At 41.5% G+C, this 22,166-nt stretch overlaps 1 protein-coding gene and 1 non-coding gene across 3 annotated transcripts in view; both read left to right on the top strand.

The window, feature by feature from the left end:
• The window catches only part of LOC117394029 (high affinity choline transporter 1-like), a 95,623-nt gene that overhangs the window by 3,059 nt on the left and 70,398 nt on the right, over nucleotides 1-22,166 (top strand). The window contains exons 2-9 of one of the 2 annotated variants that reach the window (XM_033992044.2): nucleotides 6,069-6,270; nucleotides 6,664-6,777; nucleotides 9,176-9,331; nucleotides 11,908-12,056; nucleotides 12,602-12,745; nucleotides 12,896-13,049; nucleotides 13,136-13,353; nucleotides 13,443-14,014. In XM_033992044.2, coding sequence (XP_033847935.1) covers nucleotides 6,087-6,270; nucleotides 6,664-6,777; nucleotides 9,176-9,331; nucleotides 11,908-12,056; nucleotides 12,602-12,745; nucleotides 12,896-13,049; nucleotides 13,136-13,353; nucleotides 13,443-13,970 — 1,647 coding nt within the window. In that variant the 5' untranslated portion in view covers nucleotides 6,069-6,086 and the 3' untranslated portion in view covers nucleotides 13,971-14,014. Of the gene's footprint in view, nucleotides 1-6,068; nucleotides 6,271-6,663; nucleotides 6,778-9,175; nucleotides 9,332-11,907; nucleotides 12,057-12,601; nucleotides 12,746-12,895; nucleotides 13,050-13,135; nucleotides 13,354-13,442; nucleotides 15,680-22,166 lie in introns of those variants that run through there. The other variant, XM_055224777.1, reaches the window with a different exon arrangement.
• On the top strand, nucleotides 20,675-20,748 carry trnai-aau (transfer RNA isoleucine (anticodon AAU)). The gene has a single exon. It is a non-coding gene; the product is annotated as a tRNA-Ile (tRNA).

Below are 22,166 nucleotides of genomic sequence, written 5' to 3'. Positions count from 1 at the left end.
AGGGGTTGGACTCTCCATTTCTCTGGCGTTGCCCGCGGGGAGCGGCGGCGAGCTGGTGTGGGCTTGCTCATTGCCCCACAGCTCAGCCACTGCGTGTTGGGGTTCACTCCGGTGAACGAGAGGGTCGCGTCCCTGCGCCTTCGGGTCGGGGACAGGTCTCTCACTGTTGTTTCGGCCTACGGGCCAAACAGCAGTGCAGAGTACCCGGCCTTCTTGGAGTCCCTGGGAGGGGTACTAGACAGTGCACCAACCGGGGACTCCGTTGTTCTCCTGGGGGACTTCAACGCCCATGTGGGTAACGACAGTGACACTTGGAGGGGCGTGATTGGGAGGAACGGCCTCCCCGATCTGAACCCGAGCGGTGTTTTGTTATTGGACTTCTGTGCTAGTCACAGCTTGTCCATAACAAACACCATGTTCGAGCACAAGGGTGTCCATCGGTGCACATGGCACCAGGACACTCTAGGTCGGAGGTCGATGATCGACTTTGTTGTCGTGTCATCTGACCTCCGACCGCGTGTCTTGGACACTCGGGTGAAGAGAGGGGCTGAGCTGTCAACTGATCACCACCTGGTGGTGAGTTGGATCCGCTGGCGGAGGAGGAAGCCGGACAGACCTGGCAGGCCCAAGCGTATTGTGAGGGTCTGCTGGGAACGTCTGGCGGAGCCCTCGGTCAGGGGGGTCTTCAACTCCCGCCTCCGGGAGAGCTTCTCCCTGATCCCGGGGGAGGTTGGAGACATGGACTCCGAGTGGGCCATGTTCTCCACCTCTATTGTTGATGCGGCTGCTCGTAGCTGTGGTCGTAAGGTCTGTGGTGCTTGTCGCGGCGGCAATCCCCGAACCCGGTGGTGGACACCGGAAGTAAGGGATGCCGTCAAGCTGAAGAAGGAGTCCTATCGAGCCTTGTTGGCTCGTGGGACTCCTGAGGCAGCTGATGAGTACCGGCAGGCCAAGCGTGCCGCGGCTCGGGCAGTCACAGAGGCAAAAACTCGGGGTTGGGAGGAGTTCGGGGAGGCCATCGAGGAGGACTATCGGACGGCCTCAAAGAGATTCTGGCAAACCGTCCGACGCCTCAGGAGGGGAAAGCAGTGCTTCACCAACACTGTTTACAGTGCGGGTGGAGAGCTGCTGACCTCGACTGGGGATGTTGTCGGGCGGTGGAAGGAATACTTTGAGGATCTCCTCAATCCCACTGTCACGTCTTCCGAGGAGGAAGCAGAAACTGGGGACCCAGAGGCGGACTCGTCCATCACCCTGGCTGAAGTCACTGAGGTGGTTGGCAAGCTCCTCGGTGGCAAGGCTCCGGGGGTGGATGAGATCCGTCCTGAGTACCTCAAGTCTCTGGATGTTGTGGGACTGTCTTGGCTGACACGTCTCTGCAACATCGCGTGGCGGTCGGGGACAGTACCTGTGGAATGGCAGACCGGGGTGGTGGTCCCTCTGTATAAAAAGGGGGACCGGAGGGTGTGTTCCAATTACAGGGGAATCACACTCCTCAGCCTTCCCGGTAAGGTCTATTCCAGGGTGCTGGAGAGGAGAATCCGACCGATAGTCGAACCTCGGATTCAGGAGGAGCAGTGTGGTTTTCGTCCTGGTCGTGGAACACTGGACCAGCTCTATACTCTCCATCGGGTCCTCGAGGGCTCATGGGAGTATGCCCAACCAGTCCACATGTGTTTTGTGGATCTGGAGAAGGCATTCGACCGTGTCCCTCGTGGTGTCCTTTGGGGGGTGCTCTGGGAGTATGGGGTCCGGGGCTCTTTGCTAAGGGCTGTCCGGTCCCTGTATGACCGGAGCAGGAGCTGTGTTCGCATTGCCGGCAGTAAGTCAGACCTGTTCCCAGTGCATGTTGGACTCCGCCAGGGCTGCCCTTTGTCACCGGTTCTGTTCATTATATTTATGGACAGAATTTCTAGGCGCAGTCAGGGGCCGGAGGGGGCCTGGTTTGGGAACCACAGGATTTCATCTCTGCTGTTTGCAGATGATGTTGTCCTGATGGCTTCTTCGAGCCAGGACCTGCAGCAGGCACTGGGGCGGTTTGCAGCCGAGTGTGAAGCGGCTGGGATGAGAATCAGCTCCTCCAAATCCGAGGCCATGGTTCTCGACCGGAAAAAGGTGGTTTGCTCTCTCCGGGTGGGTGGTGAGTCTCTGCCCCAAGTGGAGGAGTTCAAGTATCTCGGGGTCTTGTTCACGAGTGAGGGAAGGATGGAGCGTGAGATTGACAGGCGGATCGGTGCAGCGTCTGCAGTGATGCGGTCGCTGTATCGGTCCGTTGTGGTAAAGAAGGAGCTGAGCCGGAAGGCGAAGCTCTCGATTTACCGGTCAATCTACGTTCCTACCCTCACCTATGGTCATGAGCTTTGGGTAATGACCGAAAGGACAAGATCGCGGATACAAGCGGCTGAAATGGGCTTCCTCCGCAGAGTGGCCGGGCGCACCCTTAGGGATAGGGTGAGGAGCTCGGTCACACGGGAGGAGCTCGGAGTAGAGCCGCTGCTCCTACACGTTGAGAGGAACCAGCTGAGGTGGCTCGGGCATCTGCTCAGGATGCCTCCTGGACGCCTCCCTAGGGAGGTGTTCTGGGCATGTCCCACCGGGAGGAGGCCCCGGGGAAGACCCAGGACACGCTGGAGGGACTATGTCTCTCGGCTGGCCTGGGAACGCCTTGGGGTCCCACCGGAGGAGCTGGAGGACGTGTCCGGGGTGAGGGAAGTCTGGGAGTCCCTGCTTAGACTGCTGCCCCCGCGACCCGGTCCCGGATAAGCGGAAGAAAATGGATGGATGGATGGATGGATGGTCTGTATGCTTCTCACTCTGCCATTCAGGAAGGGCTGAACTGTACATTGAAAACCGGTCCAAGAGCTTTCTAAGCATTGGCAAACTGTCAGTATATTTTCATAACTAAGAAAAGCTGGGCAAAGCAGACGGCTTGATAAGTAACATAAACTTAATCCTTTGACATTAAGCAGACAATTCCAGTGATATATACAACAATATATTTTCTGATAACTTAATTCATAAAAATGATCTTTTGTAAGTTAAAAGTTTTTCAAAACCTTAGTAGCCTCTAACTAATGCCAGTTATGGATAATGCAGGGGTACTATTTGCTTAAGTTGTGCCTTATTATATGTTTATAATGCTGTTAATGGTATGGTGTCAAATGATTTTCAAAGTGCTTTATACTTAATTCAAAAGGTCCAAACTGCACAGGATGTTTGGGTAAATGTTTGTATTGAAGTGTTCAGGGATGATTAAAACTTAACCATTAAAAACTCTAAAACTACAAACTAAATAAGTCTCTCATGCAGCTGTTTGTGTACCAAAGCACAGTTACCATGCCGACACATGAACATCTAGCAACAATGTCATAAATACACTGATGACATTTTGTATTTTAATAAGCTAGCATTAACCAACTAGAAAATACACCTAAACTACACATTTGACAGGTTATGGTCCATTCGCATTTATCAACATCAAAGGTGAGTGTGTCACGATGACTATAGTTGGCTAATGCTAGCTTGTAATGTAATATGTCGTGAGGGCAGTTGTTTAGCAGCACAAATCCTCCACTTGTTGTATTGGTCATTTCTTTATGATCGTATATGAACAAGAACAGCAATATAGTTAATGGCTTGTTATGTCGTTCTGTATTTTTGCACACAATTTAAAACTAGCTTTGGGTTGTGGGTGAAAGAGTCCAGCAATCCAAGCTTTTAGATGCAGTTGGTTGCCTCATATGTGGAGTGTTAGGGAAGGGTGATATGGTGGGCTTTTCTTTCACCTGTGGCTAAATACAATGTAACAACTGTACGCAGAGGAGAAAAACCTTTTTGAACGACACACAGACAGACGCAGGGTGGCGTGCGCCAGGAGAAGGCTAGTCTCTTTCTGCAGACTGATACTAAATGTTGAACCAAATTGCCTGGTCAGACAAACGTGTCAGCAGCTCTGCAACAACATTCATAGAACTATTTATTACGTGATCCAAGCTCTTTTTTGCCAAATTCCAACTTTTACTGTCACAGCGAACGGCGTAGGTCGACTCAAGATCAGTCGCATTCACACTGCACTCGGCCGCTCCAGAGGGCAGGTAGAGCCGCTCTATAGTGCGGATGGAGCCGCTCCGACGTCTCCTTTTGAAGCTCACTGGACCAACCGTTTACTGGAGTCCAGAGTGTCGATCCAACAAGTGGCCAACTAGTGTGAAACCGACCGAAGTTATAGAGTTAGTTATAAGTTCTCCTCACATCTTATGTCTTTCATTATTAGAGTCTCTGTCTCCCCTCAAAACTGAGAGGAAAATCAGCACAATTATATCCCATATTTATGGCCTACCAAGTGTGCACTTGTAAACGTATATATATATATATATATATATATATATATATATATATATATATATATATATATATATATATATATATATATATATATATATACATATATATATATATATATATATATACATATATATATATATATATATATATATATATATATATAAATATATATATATCCTCATATACAGTACACAGAGCACAAGAGCCACGTGAGAGCTTTTCAGGCTTTTGTTGACTTTGGCAGGGGGCCACGCCTCTCTCCCCTCGCCTATTCCCCCCTCCTCCTGCCCGCTCCCTCTGCTGCATCACAACACACACATACAGGACGCATACATTCGACTCCTACCCGTATCTCATTCCTTTCATTTAACAAACACTTCCCTTTTCTCTGTCTACTATCCCGAGTGCATTCTTTCATTCCTGGCTGCCCATATGTACTATGCACTATAATGACTGGGTGGGGGCTGTATGGCTGTGTAATTTGTATATGATTAATTCCAGGGCAAAAGCCTTTTATTTATCTTAAAATTATACAGAGGAAGACAATAATGTGCTTTGTTTATCTTGTAACATGTTTGGCTCAAAACAATGCAAAAATACAACCAAGAGATATCACTCCATATATAATGATTAGAAGAAGATGACAAACTTCATTGTCCCCACTGACAGCTTCCAACATGTTAATCTGTAAAGCAGTGAATACAAGATGGTGCCAACTCGCATAAGATTAACACATATCGTAATAGGCTCTTTTTTACCATTTTTAGATGCCCTATGTCAATGCCATGATGTGTGTGCTGTTCTGTGCACACAAACATGTTAAGCTTGTGATGACTTGTCAAGGCTTCCATTGTTTTAACTCTGGTTCAGTGTTATGAAGAGCCACTCCCTCTGTGTCTTCTTGACATTTGTATTTTTCTATTTATCTGTAGTTTCTAGTCTGTGCTTTCTGAAACTCTTATAATGAACAATAATGAACAATATGAAACTCCATATCTTATCATTCATTCGATTCTACACGCCAGTTTTAGCATCAGTGACCTGTCCAAATAATGTACCATTGTCTTTTACCATCCCCCTTTTCATTTTAAAGATGCGTTTTTTACCTTTTCTGGTGGAGCATATGCCACCCGATTGTCTCTATGGGAATGTTATTGCCTGGAATGTTCCACAGTAGGGCATTAAATTTACATGGAGGCAAGTAGATTACATGATCAGGCCACGTTACTGGTCAGCTCTGTGAAGAAGTATTCCCACTCACTGTAAGGATTTATATTATAAGGTATTCTTCTGGAAGTCTTATGCAGAAGAATTTTTTTACAAATCACAATTGCCAGGGAGACTTGATTGTTCATCACATAACATTGTCACACAGTGTTGCCTATCACGCCAGTGGTGATGCTTCTACATGAAAAAGTTTAAGTGACCTATTCATGTGGAAGTGCGTCCGTGATAAGTCAGAAGACTATACACAAGACATCTATACTGATAGGGTGTTCTAGCTTGATCATACAATTTGACCAGCGTACAGTTTGATCTGATAATATTAGTTATTCTTTTATTTTCTTTAACGCTGTGGAACATTCCAGGCAAAGCAATATCATCCCCATGGAGACAAGCAGGTGGCAGACACCCCAAATACACTAAAATGAAAACTATGTGAAATCATTTATCAAAGCAGCGAAAATATTTATTCTAAGTTACTATTCTCGTCTTACCCACAGGGAGTGTGATTGGTCCCAATGGCGCTGAACGTGCCTGGTTTGGTGGTGATGGCCGTCTTCTACCTGGTCATCCTGGGGACGGGCATCTGGGCCTCAATGAGGTCCCGAAAGATGGAGAAAAAGTGTACTGGAGATGGCATGGAGATCACCCTCTTAGCTGGACGCAACATTAATTTGCTGGTCGGGATCTTTACTCTGACGGGTGAGGGACCCCAACTATCAACCCCCATAAATTACATAATTAATTATTAATAGATGCATTATGTAACTTTTCGTGTGAGCAATCTGCCAGTTGCTTGTCTAAACTGAGATGTTATTTGTTGTATCTTCATGGAGACAAGTAGGTGATCCCACTACGTCAAGTTGCAAGTCAGAACTGTGGAAAGGAAACCATGCATGCTTGTTTTTCAAAGTATTTTTGAATAAAATAATATATCTCCATATAGACAAGAAGGTAGCAGACCCCCCACCGGAAAATGTATATAGTGCACCTTTGTAAAGTCAACAAAAACATTCTGGGTTTGTTTTGTTTTGTTTTTTGTGCAGATTTGCATTGTTTTTTAGCTCACATGTTCTTTGATATACCTCTTTGCAGCGACATGGGTGGGTGGAGGCTTCATTCTTGGTATCGCAGAAGCCACTTACAACCCAACGCTCGGAGCTGTCTGGGCTTTGATGCCTGTGCCCTACGTTCTGACCTTCTTCCTTGGTGAGATAATGTTGGTAATTTATGAGAGCAACATACACAAATTATAGCTGTGTATAAACATAATTCTCAAAGTTATAACATTTCTCAAATCAAAATAATCCATTCACTATACAGTATGTAGCCACAAACAGCATATACTAGAATTTGCTCATATCAATAGCAATATTTTAAAACACGGGCAAGGGCCAACAAACTGAATTAAAGTTGTTAAGTTTACAAAACACACATTTTTAGGTTCATCGCTCTTCTATTTCCATTATTTAAGAAAAATCTGTAGTAAAAATGTCAGCCCCATGTATTAGGAAATGTTTACTGTTACTGAAAACATCTACCGATATAGCCAATACCAATATTACAAACAATGTATTGCACAGAAATGTGCTCAAATACTTAACGAAGGCTGGTGCTGTCAAATGTTATACTGACCCTATGTACAATGTAACTATTTCATGTTTTATGTTGAATTATGCATTTTAAATAAATTAATTTAAAATCTAAATTATTGCCTCTGGATTAAAGTTAAATTAAATTAATACAAAAATAAAATAATCAAACTTTTTTTTTTTTTTTTTTTTTGCAGCTAGCAAGTGGTGACACGCACTGACATGTTCAAGAATATAAGTTTAGCATGTTTTTGCAAGTATCTTCAGAATATGTGACATTATTAGTTTAGTCCATTGCCAGTTGCCTACAGTAGGGATGATAAATGAGCATAGTTTCAAACACACGTCTATACAAAAAAAATATTCTTTGACTTTAAGCCTTTGTCAAACCTTCTTTGCTTTGAGCACAAACTAAAACAAACTTTTTCTTTCCAAGACTGAATATACCAGCCTTTTCACCTGACTCGATTATGTTCAGTGTGGTAATTAAATAACTTTGGTATGTAAATTATTTCATTGGTTTTAAGAGTGTCCTTGTGTGGTCCCAGTGAAGACCTAAGTAGTAATTGGAATTGAACTTTATACAGAGTTATGCCAAAGGTTTCAACAGACATGACTTGCTGCTACTAGGTTTCAGCTGACATTATAGCATTCCATAGGCAATAACAGACAGAGGTTGCTGAAATTAATATTGTTAAAATACAGATTATTATTGAAATATAGTGAGTTGAGGGTGTAGTCACTAACAGAATGATCAAGTTCAACATTTTAGATATTTGTTATAAAAGTATTATAAATAGTGAAAATTGGCACCCCATGACCTACCAAAAATGTGTAGTGATATTACACACATATTATTTCCCTATTCATGGAGGGGACTGACTACCAACTCAACTAACATAAAAACAGACCCCTTAGTGGACTGCATACACTAATAAAAGTGCCACTCTAGTTAGAAATAGCACGATGAGGCACTGGTATTGGATTGTAACCCACAGCAACAGGTGCAGAGGGATGAGTTCACATAGAGACGTGTGAAGCCTGCACAGAAACCCAGGCATTTATGTGTAAACAGGTGAAAATCAGAGGTCTAAAGTAGGACAATAGACCTGCGCCGCTGAGTTATGAGTGGAAATGCTCTTTGTCCCAAAAGGAAATCTATAGCTGACCCTTTTTCTGGTGATTGTTACAAAAGAGACCCATGGAGTTGAGCTCCCACTGTTTACTGTTTTTATCAACCAACACTTGATTTTACTTTTTTACCTTTAGCATACACCTCAAGGTCAAGTTACAATATCTTAAAGGTGCACTTAGTAACTTTTCAGAGGGCACATCCACCACCAGCTTGTCTCCATGGATATATTATTTCATTGCCAGGAATGTTACATAGTATGGTATAAAACTTTGTTCTCTCCAAGAAAGCAAGGTGGAGACGTCAATAGGCCGAGCCACAGGTCAGATCTGTGGAGAGCCAACCGAGCTCGCAATAAAAAATATCCATAATAAAATCAATGCTATTATGTATGCATTTAATGCCATATAGTGAAACATTCCAGAAAACGCAATAACATCTCCATGGAAACAGGCAGGTAGCGGACCCTCCATCAGAAAAGCTACATCTTTAATTTGAGTCATTTGAATAATTTTGGATTGATTTACATATTGGTACTAGACTATTTGACTTGTTTAAAGATTTGCCTCACGTGATATTGCTTTTCATTATTTGGCTATAGCATGATGGAATTATACTCTAAATAAAATCCAGCCTGTTGATTTGTTTTCTTATTGCAATCTTATTTTTTCTGAAACAAATCAGAATGTTCATGTAACAAGCAATTTAGGTCATAGTAGACAACTAATCTAAACTAGTCAAAACTAGTCAAAACTACTCAAACCCTATGATAAATGATGCAGTGTAGCCTTTTTCCCTGCCAGCTTCTTTGTATTTTAATGATGACATACAGCTCCTTTCTCACACACTTCTTTGTCCTTGTGTTTTCCTTTCAAACAAACAGGTGGCTTTTTCTTTGCAAAGCCCATGAGAGAGAACAAGTATGTGACAATGATGGACCCCTTCCAGAAGAAGTATGGGAACTTCCTGAGCAGTGCCCTGATCTTCCCTGCTCTGGTGGCCGACGTCCTATGGGTGGCACGCACTCTCGTCAGCCTGGGTGAGTGCCACGGACACCCAGGAACTCGCAATGCACGAGAGCTGGCTATTTACATATGAAACAGGAGCACAATAGACTTACAGACAGCACTTTATTGATCCAAATGGGGAATATAATAGTTCAATATTAAAACACTTATAAAGAGTACAAAATATAAATAGAATTGCTGTCAAAATAATATAGGAAAACAAATATGTGATGTGGCATGTAGGGCAAGGCTTCAGGGATTCAATAAAACTGAATAATAAGAATAATTGAAATTGAGTAGACAAACTACCCAGGGCTAAATTCAAAATAGATGAAAGTACATGCCAATGTTTTGTTTTCTCTCTTGTTGGGAGTAGAGAAATGCCTGTTTCTTTTCACATTGACTGTGAAACATAAGCTACCACAGTTTTAGCATTAACGGCTAGCTTCCGCACTTTGCAGTAAGTCACCAAGGTTAAGTTACATTGGGGAACACATTGAGTAACACTTAAGACTCTGACAGTGCTAATGAGCCACTGCCCTTTAGCTGAACATAGCCAGGAACGTCCTGTTGCCGCTGCTCTGGAACATCAATATCAACAATATTAGTTTATTTGTTAAAACATTAATTAAAAGCACACTAAAGTGTTTCTTATATATTGATGACACAGTATAGAGTTCATCAGTCTTCAATTTTTGTGTTTTTAAAGATAAAACAGACTATAACATTGAGTGTATGGGTCTTGCAGTGAGTGTTTTGAAGCTTTGTTGTTTGATGGTGTGCATTAATGCTGTTTTCTTTTTCAGTGTTTTTTGAAAAAAGGTGCTAAACATCCAGCAGCCTGTTGATTGTGAAAGGTGATCATTTACTTGAAGCATCTGATATGTTTGTAGACATGGTTTGCCATATTTGTGCAAAACAATGGCAGGAGATTAGTATTCAAGCCTTTACTATATTTAACATAAACCATATTTTTCATGAAATGTAATGAGACAGGGATAGCACTGAAAGCTGTCCTGGCACCATACAAGGACAGGTTGTGGGACAGGAATGCTCCTGGGACCTTTCAGCTTGAACCTATTAAACCAATATAGACACAGGGGACCCCTCAGGCCTGTTGTTTCACAGTTACATACGTACATTAGTTACAGTCATGTATGGGACACGCAGGAGCAGACTGAGTCAAGCACGCATACTATTTGTCTCACAGCACTGTTGCTAAGAGACTGTTTATGTGTGCACGTCCCATTTAAAACAGTTTAGTGTGAGACGTTTAGCGCCAAAAAACACTTAACATTACAACACTGTTCGATACCTCTGTTGCTGAACTGTGTCAAATCCAGTCCATGACACTGTGAAGTTTCCACTAGAGCATGTTATGCATATCTGTGTATCAGAAGTGGGTCAAGTGACCTAAAAACATTTTGGGGGTACTTCATATCTCCTTTCGCCAATCGCTGGTCCTGCCAATTAAGCCACCGGATATCACCACACCATTTCTCTGCCTAATTTTAACTCATGGGGAACAGCCCAGCTCAGCACTGCAGACATGAAATCCAGGGCTAAACTAGGAAAAGCAGCCACCCAGGAATGAGTATTGATATGATTGTTATGTCATTCCGTTTAAAGCACCCCTCTCATGGTGACTGGTCCCGTTTAAACACAAAGAAGATCAACTGAATTTGAAAACATTTTGAAGCTTCAAGTAATTCACTTACTTAAACAAAACAACTGAAAAAAACATGGCAGCAGCCAACTCACACCAACACAAACTACACAGGGCTCGGTTCAGTTGAACTTCAGTGTCTTTGTTGCCTTTTTGGCAAGTGAAGCTTTAACATCAGAAACATGTGTATAGCAGTGGTAAAGGTTTGGGCCAAGGGGTAGATGTCTGGGGCAGGGGTAGTGCTTGGGGCAGTGCAGTAGCGATCGATGGCGATCTGACCCTTTTCTGTTTAAGGCTGGTTGTGGTGTGGCTGCAGCAGCGGCTGGGGCGAGGCTGACACTGAAGAGACGGTACAGGTAGTGACGTTTTGCTTGCCTTGTTTGAGTAACAAAATGTTTTCTTCGTTTCTTTTGGAAGTAAACTTTATTCACGTTGCTCTTTCAAGGGATGTGTTAATTTTGTTTTAATATTTTATTTGGGTTCTACTTACCCAAAGAGGTTTGAATATATTAGTATCACAATCAATAGGCTGCTTTTTTTTTCTTTTTTGAAAGATAGAAGCTGGTGTAGTGAATATTAGGATTGTGGGCTGCTTCATCCAAGCTTTTGGATGTTCTTTAAGACACACTTTATACATTGTTATGTAACCGTGAAATATAATTAAGTACATAAATAAAATCAGCTGCTTGTGGAAGTGATTTTGTCAACTTAACTTTAAGTGTCACTACTTAACTAGGATTGTGTATGCATGTCCGCTGTGCCCATGGCCTGTGTGGAGCTTAAGTGCTAAAGAGTGACTGTGACCTCAGTAATACTCTGTAGTGAATTTCTGTAAAGTATACTGAGTTAGTGGAGTGCATGTCAGGATAACTTTAAGGGTATTAGATGTCTCTGTGTGCAAGGTCTTAACTGTGGTCTTAACTGTGGCTGCTGTCGTTGCAGGTGGTACCATGGCTGTGATCCTGGACCTGCCCTATGTCTACTCCATCATCATCTCATCTGTTGTGGCCATCATCTATACTCTGCTGGGGGGCCTCTACTCAGTGGCCTACACAGACGTGATCCAGCTCATCCTGATCTTCGTCAGTCTGGTACATAGCAACTATTCACTCTTCAAACAGTGGCTCTGTTGTGACAGGCCCAGGCCACCATGGAGACTCAAGCCTATTCTTCAAATGAGTGACAGCCATCATTATTACCCTCATCATATTACACACTACACATGCTGGATAGTATAAAGGAAAAAACCCATGATACACAATGATACAGCTTCACCAAACTATCATTAATAAAAGATGTACAAAATACCCAGTATCAAATCTCCAGTCACAGGTCAGTTAAATGAATGAACTCTCTGATGTCTTGAATCAGATGTACAGAATGCCCCATGAGCTTGATTACAATTTATTGTTAATAATTATTATTGTTAAATATGAGTTATTTTTGTTACTTTGAAACTATATAATATCCTGTAAATGAAATTACCTTTACTGGTAAAGATTGCTGATGACAAATTGTGATGATAAAAGAAATGTTCGTTTTATACCTTCTATGTAAGACTCATCAGTGAAAGTGATGTGTAAAGTTTGAAAGCCTTCAGCATCCTATATCTCTGTGCTTTTATGTTTTTATGCAGTGGGTGTGTGTGCCTTTCCTCATGACCAACCCTCACTCTGTGGACATCTCCCTCACGGCGTACAATGCCACCTTCCAGGCCCCGTGGGTCGGTACCGTGGAGCTGAACGAGGCTGGAAAGTGGTTTGATGACTTCATGCTGCTGGTGAACATACATTTTCTTTATAAACATAGAAAGAATGTATTTTCTTCTAGTTTGGAACTTAAACTTAAACAATTAACCTAATGTATTCAATGTAATCACTTACATTTGATCAATCTGTTTTCATATGAGTAATAGTGTGACTTGTTTCAGGCTTTGGGAGGTCTGGCGTACCAGGCATTTTACCAGAGGATCCTGTCTGCCTCCTCCTACACTCAGGCCCAGGTGACCTGCTTCGCCTCCTCCGCCTTCTGTTTAGTGCTGGGCATCCCCTCTGTGCTGGTGGGAGCAGTGGCTGCATCTACAGGTACACACGCTCACTAACAGACACATGACTCAGATTAGACTTGTGCGTAGACTTAAAATAATACTGGACTTTGTGTACACGTGCAGACTGGAACTCCACTGCGTATGGTCTGCCCACTCCGTATGAGCGTGACCAGGCTGGCTCCATCCTGCCCATCGCCCTGCAGTTTCTCACCCCAACTTATGTATCTGTCATTGGGATCGGGGCTGTGGCGGCTGCAGTCATGTCCTCCATGGACTCAGCGCTGCTCTCCTCTGCTTCTCTGTTTTCCTCGAACATTTATAAGAACATCATCAGGAAACAGGTGATGTCCAGTTCCATCAATGCAAAAAAGCCATAAGAATGACTGTAATAAACACTATTGTCCTCTTTTTTCCTTCTGTCTGTATTCAGGCATCTGACCGGGAGATGCAGTGGGTGATCCGGATCTCGGTGGTGGCAGTGGGTGTGGCTGGGACGGCCCTCACCTTCCTGGACAGTAGTGTCCTGGTCTTCTGGCTAGTGGGTGTGGACATGTCCTACACCATCATGTTTCCTCAGTTAGTCTGCGTCCTCTTTTTTAAAGTCTCCAATGGCTATGGTGCCACTGTGGGTTACATCATGGGCATCGGCCTGAGGATCATGAGTGGGGAGCCCCTCATTGGCCTGCCTCCTGCCATTCAGTTCCCAGGCTGCCGGCTTGATGAAGAGGGGAAGATGACGCAGTTCTTCCCTTTCCGCACCACCATCATGCTCATCTCTCTGGCATCCATTTTGCTCTTCTCGTGGATAACTTCCATCATTTTCCACAAGGGCCTTCTATCTGACAAATGGGATGTGTTTAAGATCAAGCGGAAGCAGAAACCAGAGGCTACACAAATGAGCAGTGACTTAAAAGAGGGAGTTGAGGCCTCCCAGGAGCTCCTGAGCAAAAGGAGCTAAAAACACAATAAAATGCATTTTTAATCAGCAAGATTTCTGTGAGCCTTCTCGTTCTCCTCTTCAGCCAAGTGTAGACAACAATAAAATATACACTTTGAGGATACACAGGTGGTTCTTGTCTCAAACCATTCATGTTCTCTTCCATCCAGATCCTGCAATTTATCTTTAGCTCTTTAGATTAAATAAATGTGTTTATTTTTAAGTTTGGTAGTAATGCTACACAGTATACCCCTCACTCCATGTTGCAGACTCCTCCATGTTGGCACTTAAATTAGACTTAGGCACAGGTGTCCTCAGAAATGGTTGGCTGTTATGTAATTCTGTGTTTTGTAGAAAACTGTAAAAGATGCTAACATGTGGTGCAGTAATGGTTTACTATGGTGTCTTTAGCTTCTTTCTCTCTTGCGACCAGCTGCTTTTGCACTAAGTACAACAGTGAACAAAGACCATATCAGTGCTCAGGCTGCACTGTTGGTGGTGGATAAAATATTATTAGTTGATTTCAATGTGATCTCAACCTCATAGCTGACTACGCAGAAGAAATACTCCTCAGCTTTGGTTATATACCTTCTTTTGCACATATGAATGATGATTTATATTTTTTGTTATTGGATTATTACAGACCTTTTTCTCTCTCTTGTTTTGGAATCATAAAAGTGTGAATTATTTTCGGTGTGGTTTCTCAGTACTCACTCACAGTCCACTTTGTTTGGTCTGTTCTGTGTTCAGTTTTAGTGCAGTGTTGGTTACTCAACAAAAGGACAGAAATAATAGTAACTCTATTTGGGTTTTAACTCTAACTACAGCTCCACTAATTTTAATGTATAGGGCGATCCTATGCTCCTATATTGTTTTACTTTGTTCAACTTTCTTTAACCATAAGCTACAAAAATGTTTACAATGTGACCATTTCACCCTCAGAGATATTTATAGTCTTTTATAGACATACAGTTTCAGATGCAGTGATATAGTGTCTAGAGTTTTAGAATGAATGGTAATCCTTTAAAATGTAAGTGTGTGAGTGTATTGTACTGTAGTGTTGATTAATCATAGTCAGTCACTACTGAAATACCTTGCACAGTGTTGATGCCCTAGTAACACCCTGACTACCGCTAAACCAAAGCAATAATGCAATGCACACCTGAAAACATCGAACAAAGGGTGTTTCAAAACAGGGCACATGTAAAACATTACTCCTCTCCTTTGTACGTGTGTATGAGATTTTTACATGTATTATACTCTTGTACAGACAAATATATATATATATATATATATATATATATATATATATACACACACTTTGTATTTTTTTAATCAAAAGACATACATTGTGAGAAAAAAAAATGTTTCAGCTAATGATAATTATAAGATAAATTCAACTAATCTTTTGCAGAATGTGGCATTGATATGTAATACTACAACTGCCAAGTCTGGCCTTGAAAATACTGAATAGATCTGGAGTGAACTGTATTTTCCAGTCTCTCCAGTCTCTTTATAAGTACAGAACAATGGTGATACTGCACTCAAGTAATTAAGGCTGCATTTTCCTATCTCAAACTTTTTATACCTATTTTGCTTTAATAATTTTATGCATGGTGATTGGTCACTAATGTTTTATTACTTAACATCTGTAAAGGCTGTTCTGATGTAAATGTCCACATGTAAATCCTTATAGGGTGATATTCTGTCAGAATAAAGGTTGAAACCAATTTCAGTGGCTCAGTCCTCTTCTATGGAAAATACATAAAAAACATCAACAACAAAAAAAACCTTAAATGAACATCAAGGTGATCTCTTGTTATTGTTTTGGTATAGAACTATTCAAGTATCTGACGTCCTATGAGTTAAAGCAGTAGATACAGAATGACTTTTTCTTACCATATTTTAAATGTTGTATTTTTTAGGAACTATTGTATTTACACTATCATGTGAAATTTCAAATCAGAGGGCTTAACTAATGAGCAGTTTGCATTTGATCCATCCTTCAATATCACTGGGAAACCTTGTAGAACAATTCCCAGGGACCCATCTTCAGATCTTGAGTTAGGTTTGGTCAGGGCTAGCCTTGGAATTTGCATGACGTGCATGTTATAGGTTTTACCATTCCCCTCTTATCCTATCTGCATGAACTATAGGTAATGTGTATTCCCTCCCACATATTTCTATATAAATTCTATTAAAATAGTATATAATAAAATCTATTATAAATATTGTACATGCCATCTAAAATAAATAATTTTTATACATTGAGGAGGCATTGTCGAAGTTTTTTGTTGGTCAAATTTACCCAAGAGATTCAGTTCTTGGCTTAGAATTGGATCTCTTAATAGCACAATGAAGCTTCTTGATACCCGACAACAGACAAACAAATACCAGGCCATATTGGTGAACTTTTTGGCTGTGTTAGTGATATTCACTCTAAGATTAGATGACAAGTTTAATCTCCCGTTATTTAAATGTTATTCAATCTACTATGTGATTGTGTCAGTGCTGATAGCTGTGACAGCTGTCGGAGCTAATCCCAGCTGTAAAATGTAAGGGGTCCTATTAGAGGTGCAACATGTAAGATTTCTGGTGAAGGGTCCACCACCTGCTTGTCTCCACGGAGATGTTATTGCTTTGTTAGAATCTTACACAATATGGCTTAAACGTATCTATAACTTGGCCCGATAGTGTCACAACCAGGTGGCGGGCCCTCCACCAGAAAAGCTACAAAGTGCACCTTTAAAGTCAGAAATAAAAAGAGTTAACAGGGAGAATTTATTGATTTTATGGCATATTTTTCATTTGGCAAGCTCTTACCTACAGACTTTGAATATAATTTGTTTTGCACTGTAAAGCACATTAAAAACCCTGAGCTACTTGCCTCACATTTCACATCAGTGTCATATACTTGTGTTGATGACAAGTGGATGTGATAAGAGTGAGAAAGAGGAATCCATGGTATCCACCCAAAGCAAACCTCTTCCTGTTCACATTGTACCACAGATGTTAACACACTGCACTGTGGCATGTCTACTAAGAAAGGCATTGGGGTTATGGTAAAAGTTATAGGAAAATGGATAATAGAATGTGGTTAAGTTTAAGAACAGAGTTATATTTCGATCTTCCAATGCTAACTATGCAACACTAACCAGAAGTGTCAAATGTCTCCTTGATGATAATAAATATTATTCAACTTTAGCCAACATTAGATTAGTAATTGCTAAAATTTCAAACTAAAACATTTGGCCCAATTTCTAACTTTAACACAACTATGTAGGACCTGTCGCCTGACATGAACATATGCTGGACATATTTGAATGTTTCTGCAGAAATTGCACCATTATACTTGCCTAGAAATACAGAAAAATATCTATGTGCATTTTCTTATACCACTGGCGCTGGTAGGGCCGGCCCTCGCCTTTTGGGGGCTCTAAGCTGAATTTGCCCTCAGGGGCCATCGTCACTTCAGTGCCACATATTCATATTTGACAACATTAAAACATTATCACAACCACTTACAAAAAAGACTGCAAATTCTAGAGGCTCACAACAGCAATAACCACAAGTATAACAGTATAAAAACATGTAAGGAAGGGGTTTTGCCAAAGAAATTTAAAAAATTTTGACATTTTTTTTCTTGAGTTCTGGTGCATTTTAATGTGTTTCAGTTGATTAAAGTGGCCTTACATTTATCAGTTCTTTATGTCATAAAATGCAATCACTTTATGACATAATCATCAGATCATTTGGAAGGACTGAACATTAAATAAGAGAGGATTTTAGGATCACATTATTGTCAGACTTTGGATTCTGTGATTTCACGTAGATGCGCATATTCATGAGTAGGGATGCACAGATACAGTACTGGGTGCCAATACTCCTCAATGGGCTGCCGATACCAAGAGCCGATACCACTGTAGCTGTGCTGCCTCATCTCTCCACAGAGCTGAGCTCTGAGCTGAGCATAAAGCTGCACATTCACTGTTCTGCACATTAAGCACAGCTATAATCATATGTGACTGTCACATGAAATATACAAATATTTAGGACTCTAAAGGTTTTTATAGTTCACAGAGGACACCAGCGCAGTGCTTGTGTTTACAATAGTAGCATGCTAATGCTGCTAAGTGGAGCTACCGATTATTTGCTAGTGCTGAATTGTAACTTATTATCATTGACTGAATTTAGTGACTGAATGGAGCGTGTTTAGAGCTTTTAAAAGAGGCATAGCATGTATACATTGGTCACAGTGTGCCCTTGGTAAAAGTAACAGAACAGTCACTGTTATGCTAACAGTGGCTCATTGGCAGTTAGCGTGAAGTGCAGTCTGCAAAGAGGAAGTGATGAATACTAAAGACAGATGCTAACTACAATGATTTCAGTAGATAAAATAACATTTCTAAGATGAAAAAGTAGGCTACACTATAACAATCATATGAAATTAATTACATTTACCACTATAATCAAACACCAGTAAAAAATAATGTCTGAAAACGGCATTTTTATTCAGTATTGGCGAGGACTCAAAATTAAGTTCTCGTACTCGTTTTGCCGAACGTGGTATCGGTGAATCCTTATATGAGCATTCACAACAAATTCAGGTCGTTCTTTGGTCCAGCAGATGTAACAGAGGTTTCTGTAGAGATGTTACGCTCGAGCCTCTCAACTCGACACTGTACCGACCCTATGAAGCGGAAGTGTCGCCGAGCGTTGTTTCGATACGTGCCTCACCACGCCAAAAATCACGTGACCAGTCAAACCGAGGCCTCGTTACATCAGAAGTGTCAGAGATATGTGTTGAGCTACGGTTTTAAGCTGCTTTGCGGGAATTTTTATGGGGGTGGCTTGTAATTATGTCAGAGCTTTAATAGAAAAATTTTGGGTTTTGAGAGGAGGAGATTTTGTTGACGGCATTTCTAACACTATACTAGTTATTCAATAAGGGAAAGTTTATATTAAAGCAGGTAAGAAACAACAGGTAAGAACAGATTACACCTAGTACAGATACATTTATATACACTTGGTGACATATTACATAACACAAGATACACTTCACCACATACACAGATTCACATCAACGTACACCTAGGCCTATATAATATACAGTCATAGTTTTAGGTGATATAGGTAAGTGGTAGGTAAGTGTTGAGAGTGAGTTTGAGTGGTTGAAAGAGAGTGTGAGTGAGACAGTAAGGAAGAGATATGGAGGGACAGCTATTGTCACCAAAAAGAGCACGGTCATATACACGGGAGCACTGTGACTTAATAAGCCCCAATAAAGTCAAGTGTTTGATTTGTGCTCAAGAGAAAATCTCTAAAACTTTATAAATACCATATCTTACATTTCCCCACTCACATCCCTGACACCTTTTCCAAAAATGTTCCAATTTCAGAAAAACTACAGTTGCACAATCACTATCCCAGTTGCTTAACCACATCATTTTATTCTCCAATTTTTCCAGAATAAAATGCCTCTGTAGCTGCAAACTCTTTAGTAAGTCAGAGAAAAACTAATGCATACAGTAAGTATAGGACACAAAGACACCAATTTGAAAAGTACATTTTTTTTTATTAGAGAGTACCCATTTTATTTGTATAGCGCATTTAAAAACGTGAGTTGTGCCAAAGAGGGAAAAGCAACTTAATTTAAACACACGTTGACACAAAATAATGTAAAACAATATCATAATAAACAGGAGAATAAGTTATAAGAGAATAAAAATAAAATGGAAGTGATAAAATACATTCAGATAAAAGTCAATGGGAGTGGGGGTTAGTGGAAGGGGCGAGGTTCACAAAAGCTTTACCTCACATCCACACAAATGCATTACAGAAAAATCCAGCAGATGTCGCTCTTCTGACTGTGTCAAATGATTCGAAGCAGTGTGTCATTTTCAGTGCAGTTGTCTCAAAGTGGTTCAATGTTTCATGAGGTTTCGGTTTTACCATCACTAGGTTTCTGCCATAATCAACGTTGTTAATCTGACACAGGAGCAGTGACGCTTTAACTACACTCACATCATCTGACGTTTAGAGACAAAAAGGACAAACCACAACCAAAAACAGCCTAAGTAATAAAAGGACTCACCTGCTGTCCTCTGCCGCTCTGAGGTGTGTCCTGTCTGCACAATTATACACGTCCAGTTTCACTGTTTTATCTGCAGGTCCAATGGTGTAAAGTGGGACATATTTCGAGTCTTCTCTGAAAAGTCCCTCTTTCTTTCTCTTGGCTCTTCCTACATTGTCCTGTACCTTAGATAAATTTAACTTCATTAACTTTTAGTCTTTTACACGTAGCTGTCCACACCACTGCCTGATTCGAAAAAATGTAAGCACCACATATCTAGTTACTGGAAATAAAACACATCTAATCGTTTAAGAGGGATATGTATACTAGTATGAACACCCAAGTGCCATTTAGTTTTCAGAAAAAACAACAACTTTCTAATTATTATTTTCAACATAAACGTATGGGCTCTTGGGGTCCCTCTGGTGGCCTCCGGGCCCTAAGCAGCTGCTTAGTCTGCTTATAGTCTAGGCCGGCCCTGGACGCTGGTACAACCCTGGTTTAGTTCAACTGAGATCTTCAAGACTCAGAGACCTACCAGTTATTTAGGCTAAATCAGTTATTACACTATAACTTATACAGAATCAATTTGCAACAATAATAATCGGGTAGATAGTGGTTATTTACTCACTTGTCCAAGCTGCGAAGCTGTGGCCGGTTAGCTCAGTTGGTTAGAGCGTGGTGCTAATAACGCCAAGGTCGCGGGTTCGATCCCCGTACGGGCCACTAATGTCTTTTTCAGATCCTGCGCTTATTTCTTGCTTTCTATCAGGGTTGTTAAAACTATGGCCCGAAGAATGCAGCCTTCTTTGTTAGCTCTCAGATCCAAGTGTTTGCACCATGGAAGTGTAAGAAAATCACAACCGTAACTGCAACAGACCTAAATTGTGTGTTCCAAGCCATTTTATAGGTCTGCCTATATGCTTCGCTGTATTGACCACCTGTCTATTGACTTACACTCCTGGTTTCCAAAGATATAACCATTGGTGAAAGTATGTCGGTACGGTCCGGTACTGCGTATCCCTAAGACTTGGTGGCAGTACGCCGCTGCTAAACCTTACGCACAGAAAACATAGTCTCCCCGAAATAATTGAGTCAAGACTCAAACCATCACCTAAACCACTTTATTTACTTAATTTCTGGATCAAGGTATGTACTTTTGTACACTTTTTTATGTTTCATCTGCCTTATACCGGGCTTTCATCACTCACGTTGGCAGACGAGCTCATTCTCTCTATGCGTCTTTACGCACAGCGGCGCCACCGTGAACAGCGCGGGCCAGAGACACGCACACGCACTTCTCAGACCCCTCTGTGTTCAGCACAAAAGAGACTGAAGGAGGAAAATTTGAGCAATATGCCAGAGCGTAGTTAAAATTTAACACCAGCTCAAAACTGTTTCCGCTTTTATTGATATGCAAATTAGCCACGTGAGTCTGCAGGTCTTTCTCAAGGGGAAAATCGATTAGACGTGATCACTTGTAATAGGTCTACAAGGAAAATAAATAGCCGAATAGGCATTCACCGTCTGCAGAGGCTGGCCACGGCAAAGCAAACGCGAGGATTTCCAAAGTAAATTTCAAAGCACTAATGAACAAGTCTTTCTGAACCTGGGCTCCTTCAAACGATACATAATCACCCCATGAATGCGTTGTGCTTATGGTAAATACACAAAAAAAAAAACAAATGCATGCTTTCAACCCTCCCCATTCACTGGTCGTATGGAGCAGCACGTGGTGCGCCCAGATATCAGAAAATAAAGTCACTTGATGCGAGCGTGGGGCGCGTATCTCCATGAAAAATACATGCATTCGTTGTTGTAGTTGGGCAATTGCAGCCTTCAGCTTAACGAACTACTGGGGCAATAACGTATCGTGTGAAGGAGCCCTGGTTCAGAAAAACAGTTCATTTTCGAAAGCCTCGCGTTTGCCATGGTCAGCCTGTACAGACGGTAAATATCTGCTGCAGAGGAAAGTAACGCTCTGACCCTTTAGAAAAATAAAGTCTGATGAAAATTTATTAGGGTGTTCATTTTACCAAAACTATATTTTAACTGATTTCTGGACGTATGTTAGTGTAAGATGTAGTACCAGCAAAAAAATAAATAAAATACTTTCAGCCTTGGATACAACCGAAATGATGCAA

The sequence above is a fragment of the Periophthalmus magnuspinnatus genome, chromosome 1, assembly GCF_009829125.3.
Source record: "Periophthalmus magnuspinnatus isolate fPerMag1 chromosome 1, fPerMag1.2.pri, whole genome shotgun sequence".
Taxonomy (NCBI): domain Eukaryota; kingdom Metazoa; phylum Chordata; class Actinopteri; order Gobiiformes; family Gobiidae; genus Periophthalmus; species Periophthalmus magnuspinnatus.
The sequence above is the reverse complement of the archived record's forward strand: the minus strand, read 5'-3'. Positions and strand labels throughout refer to the sequence as shown.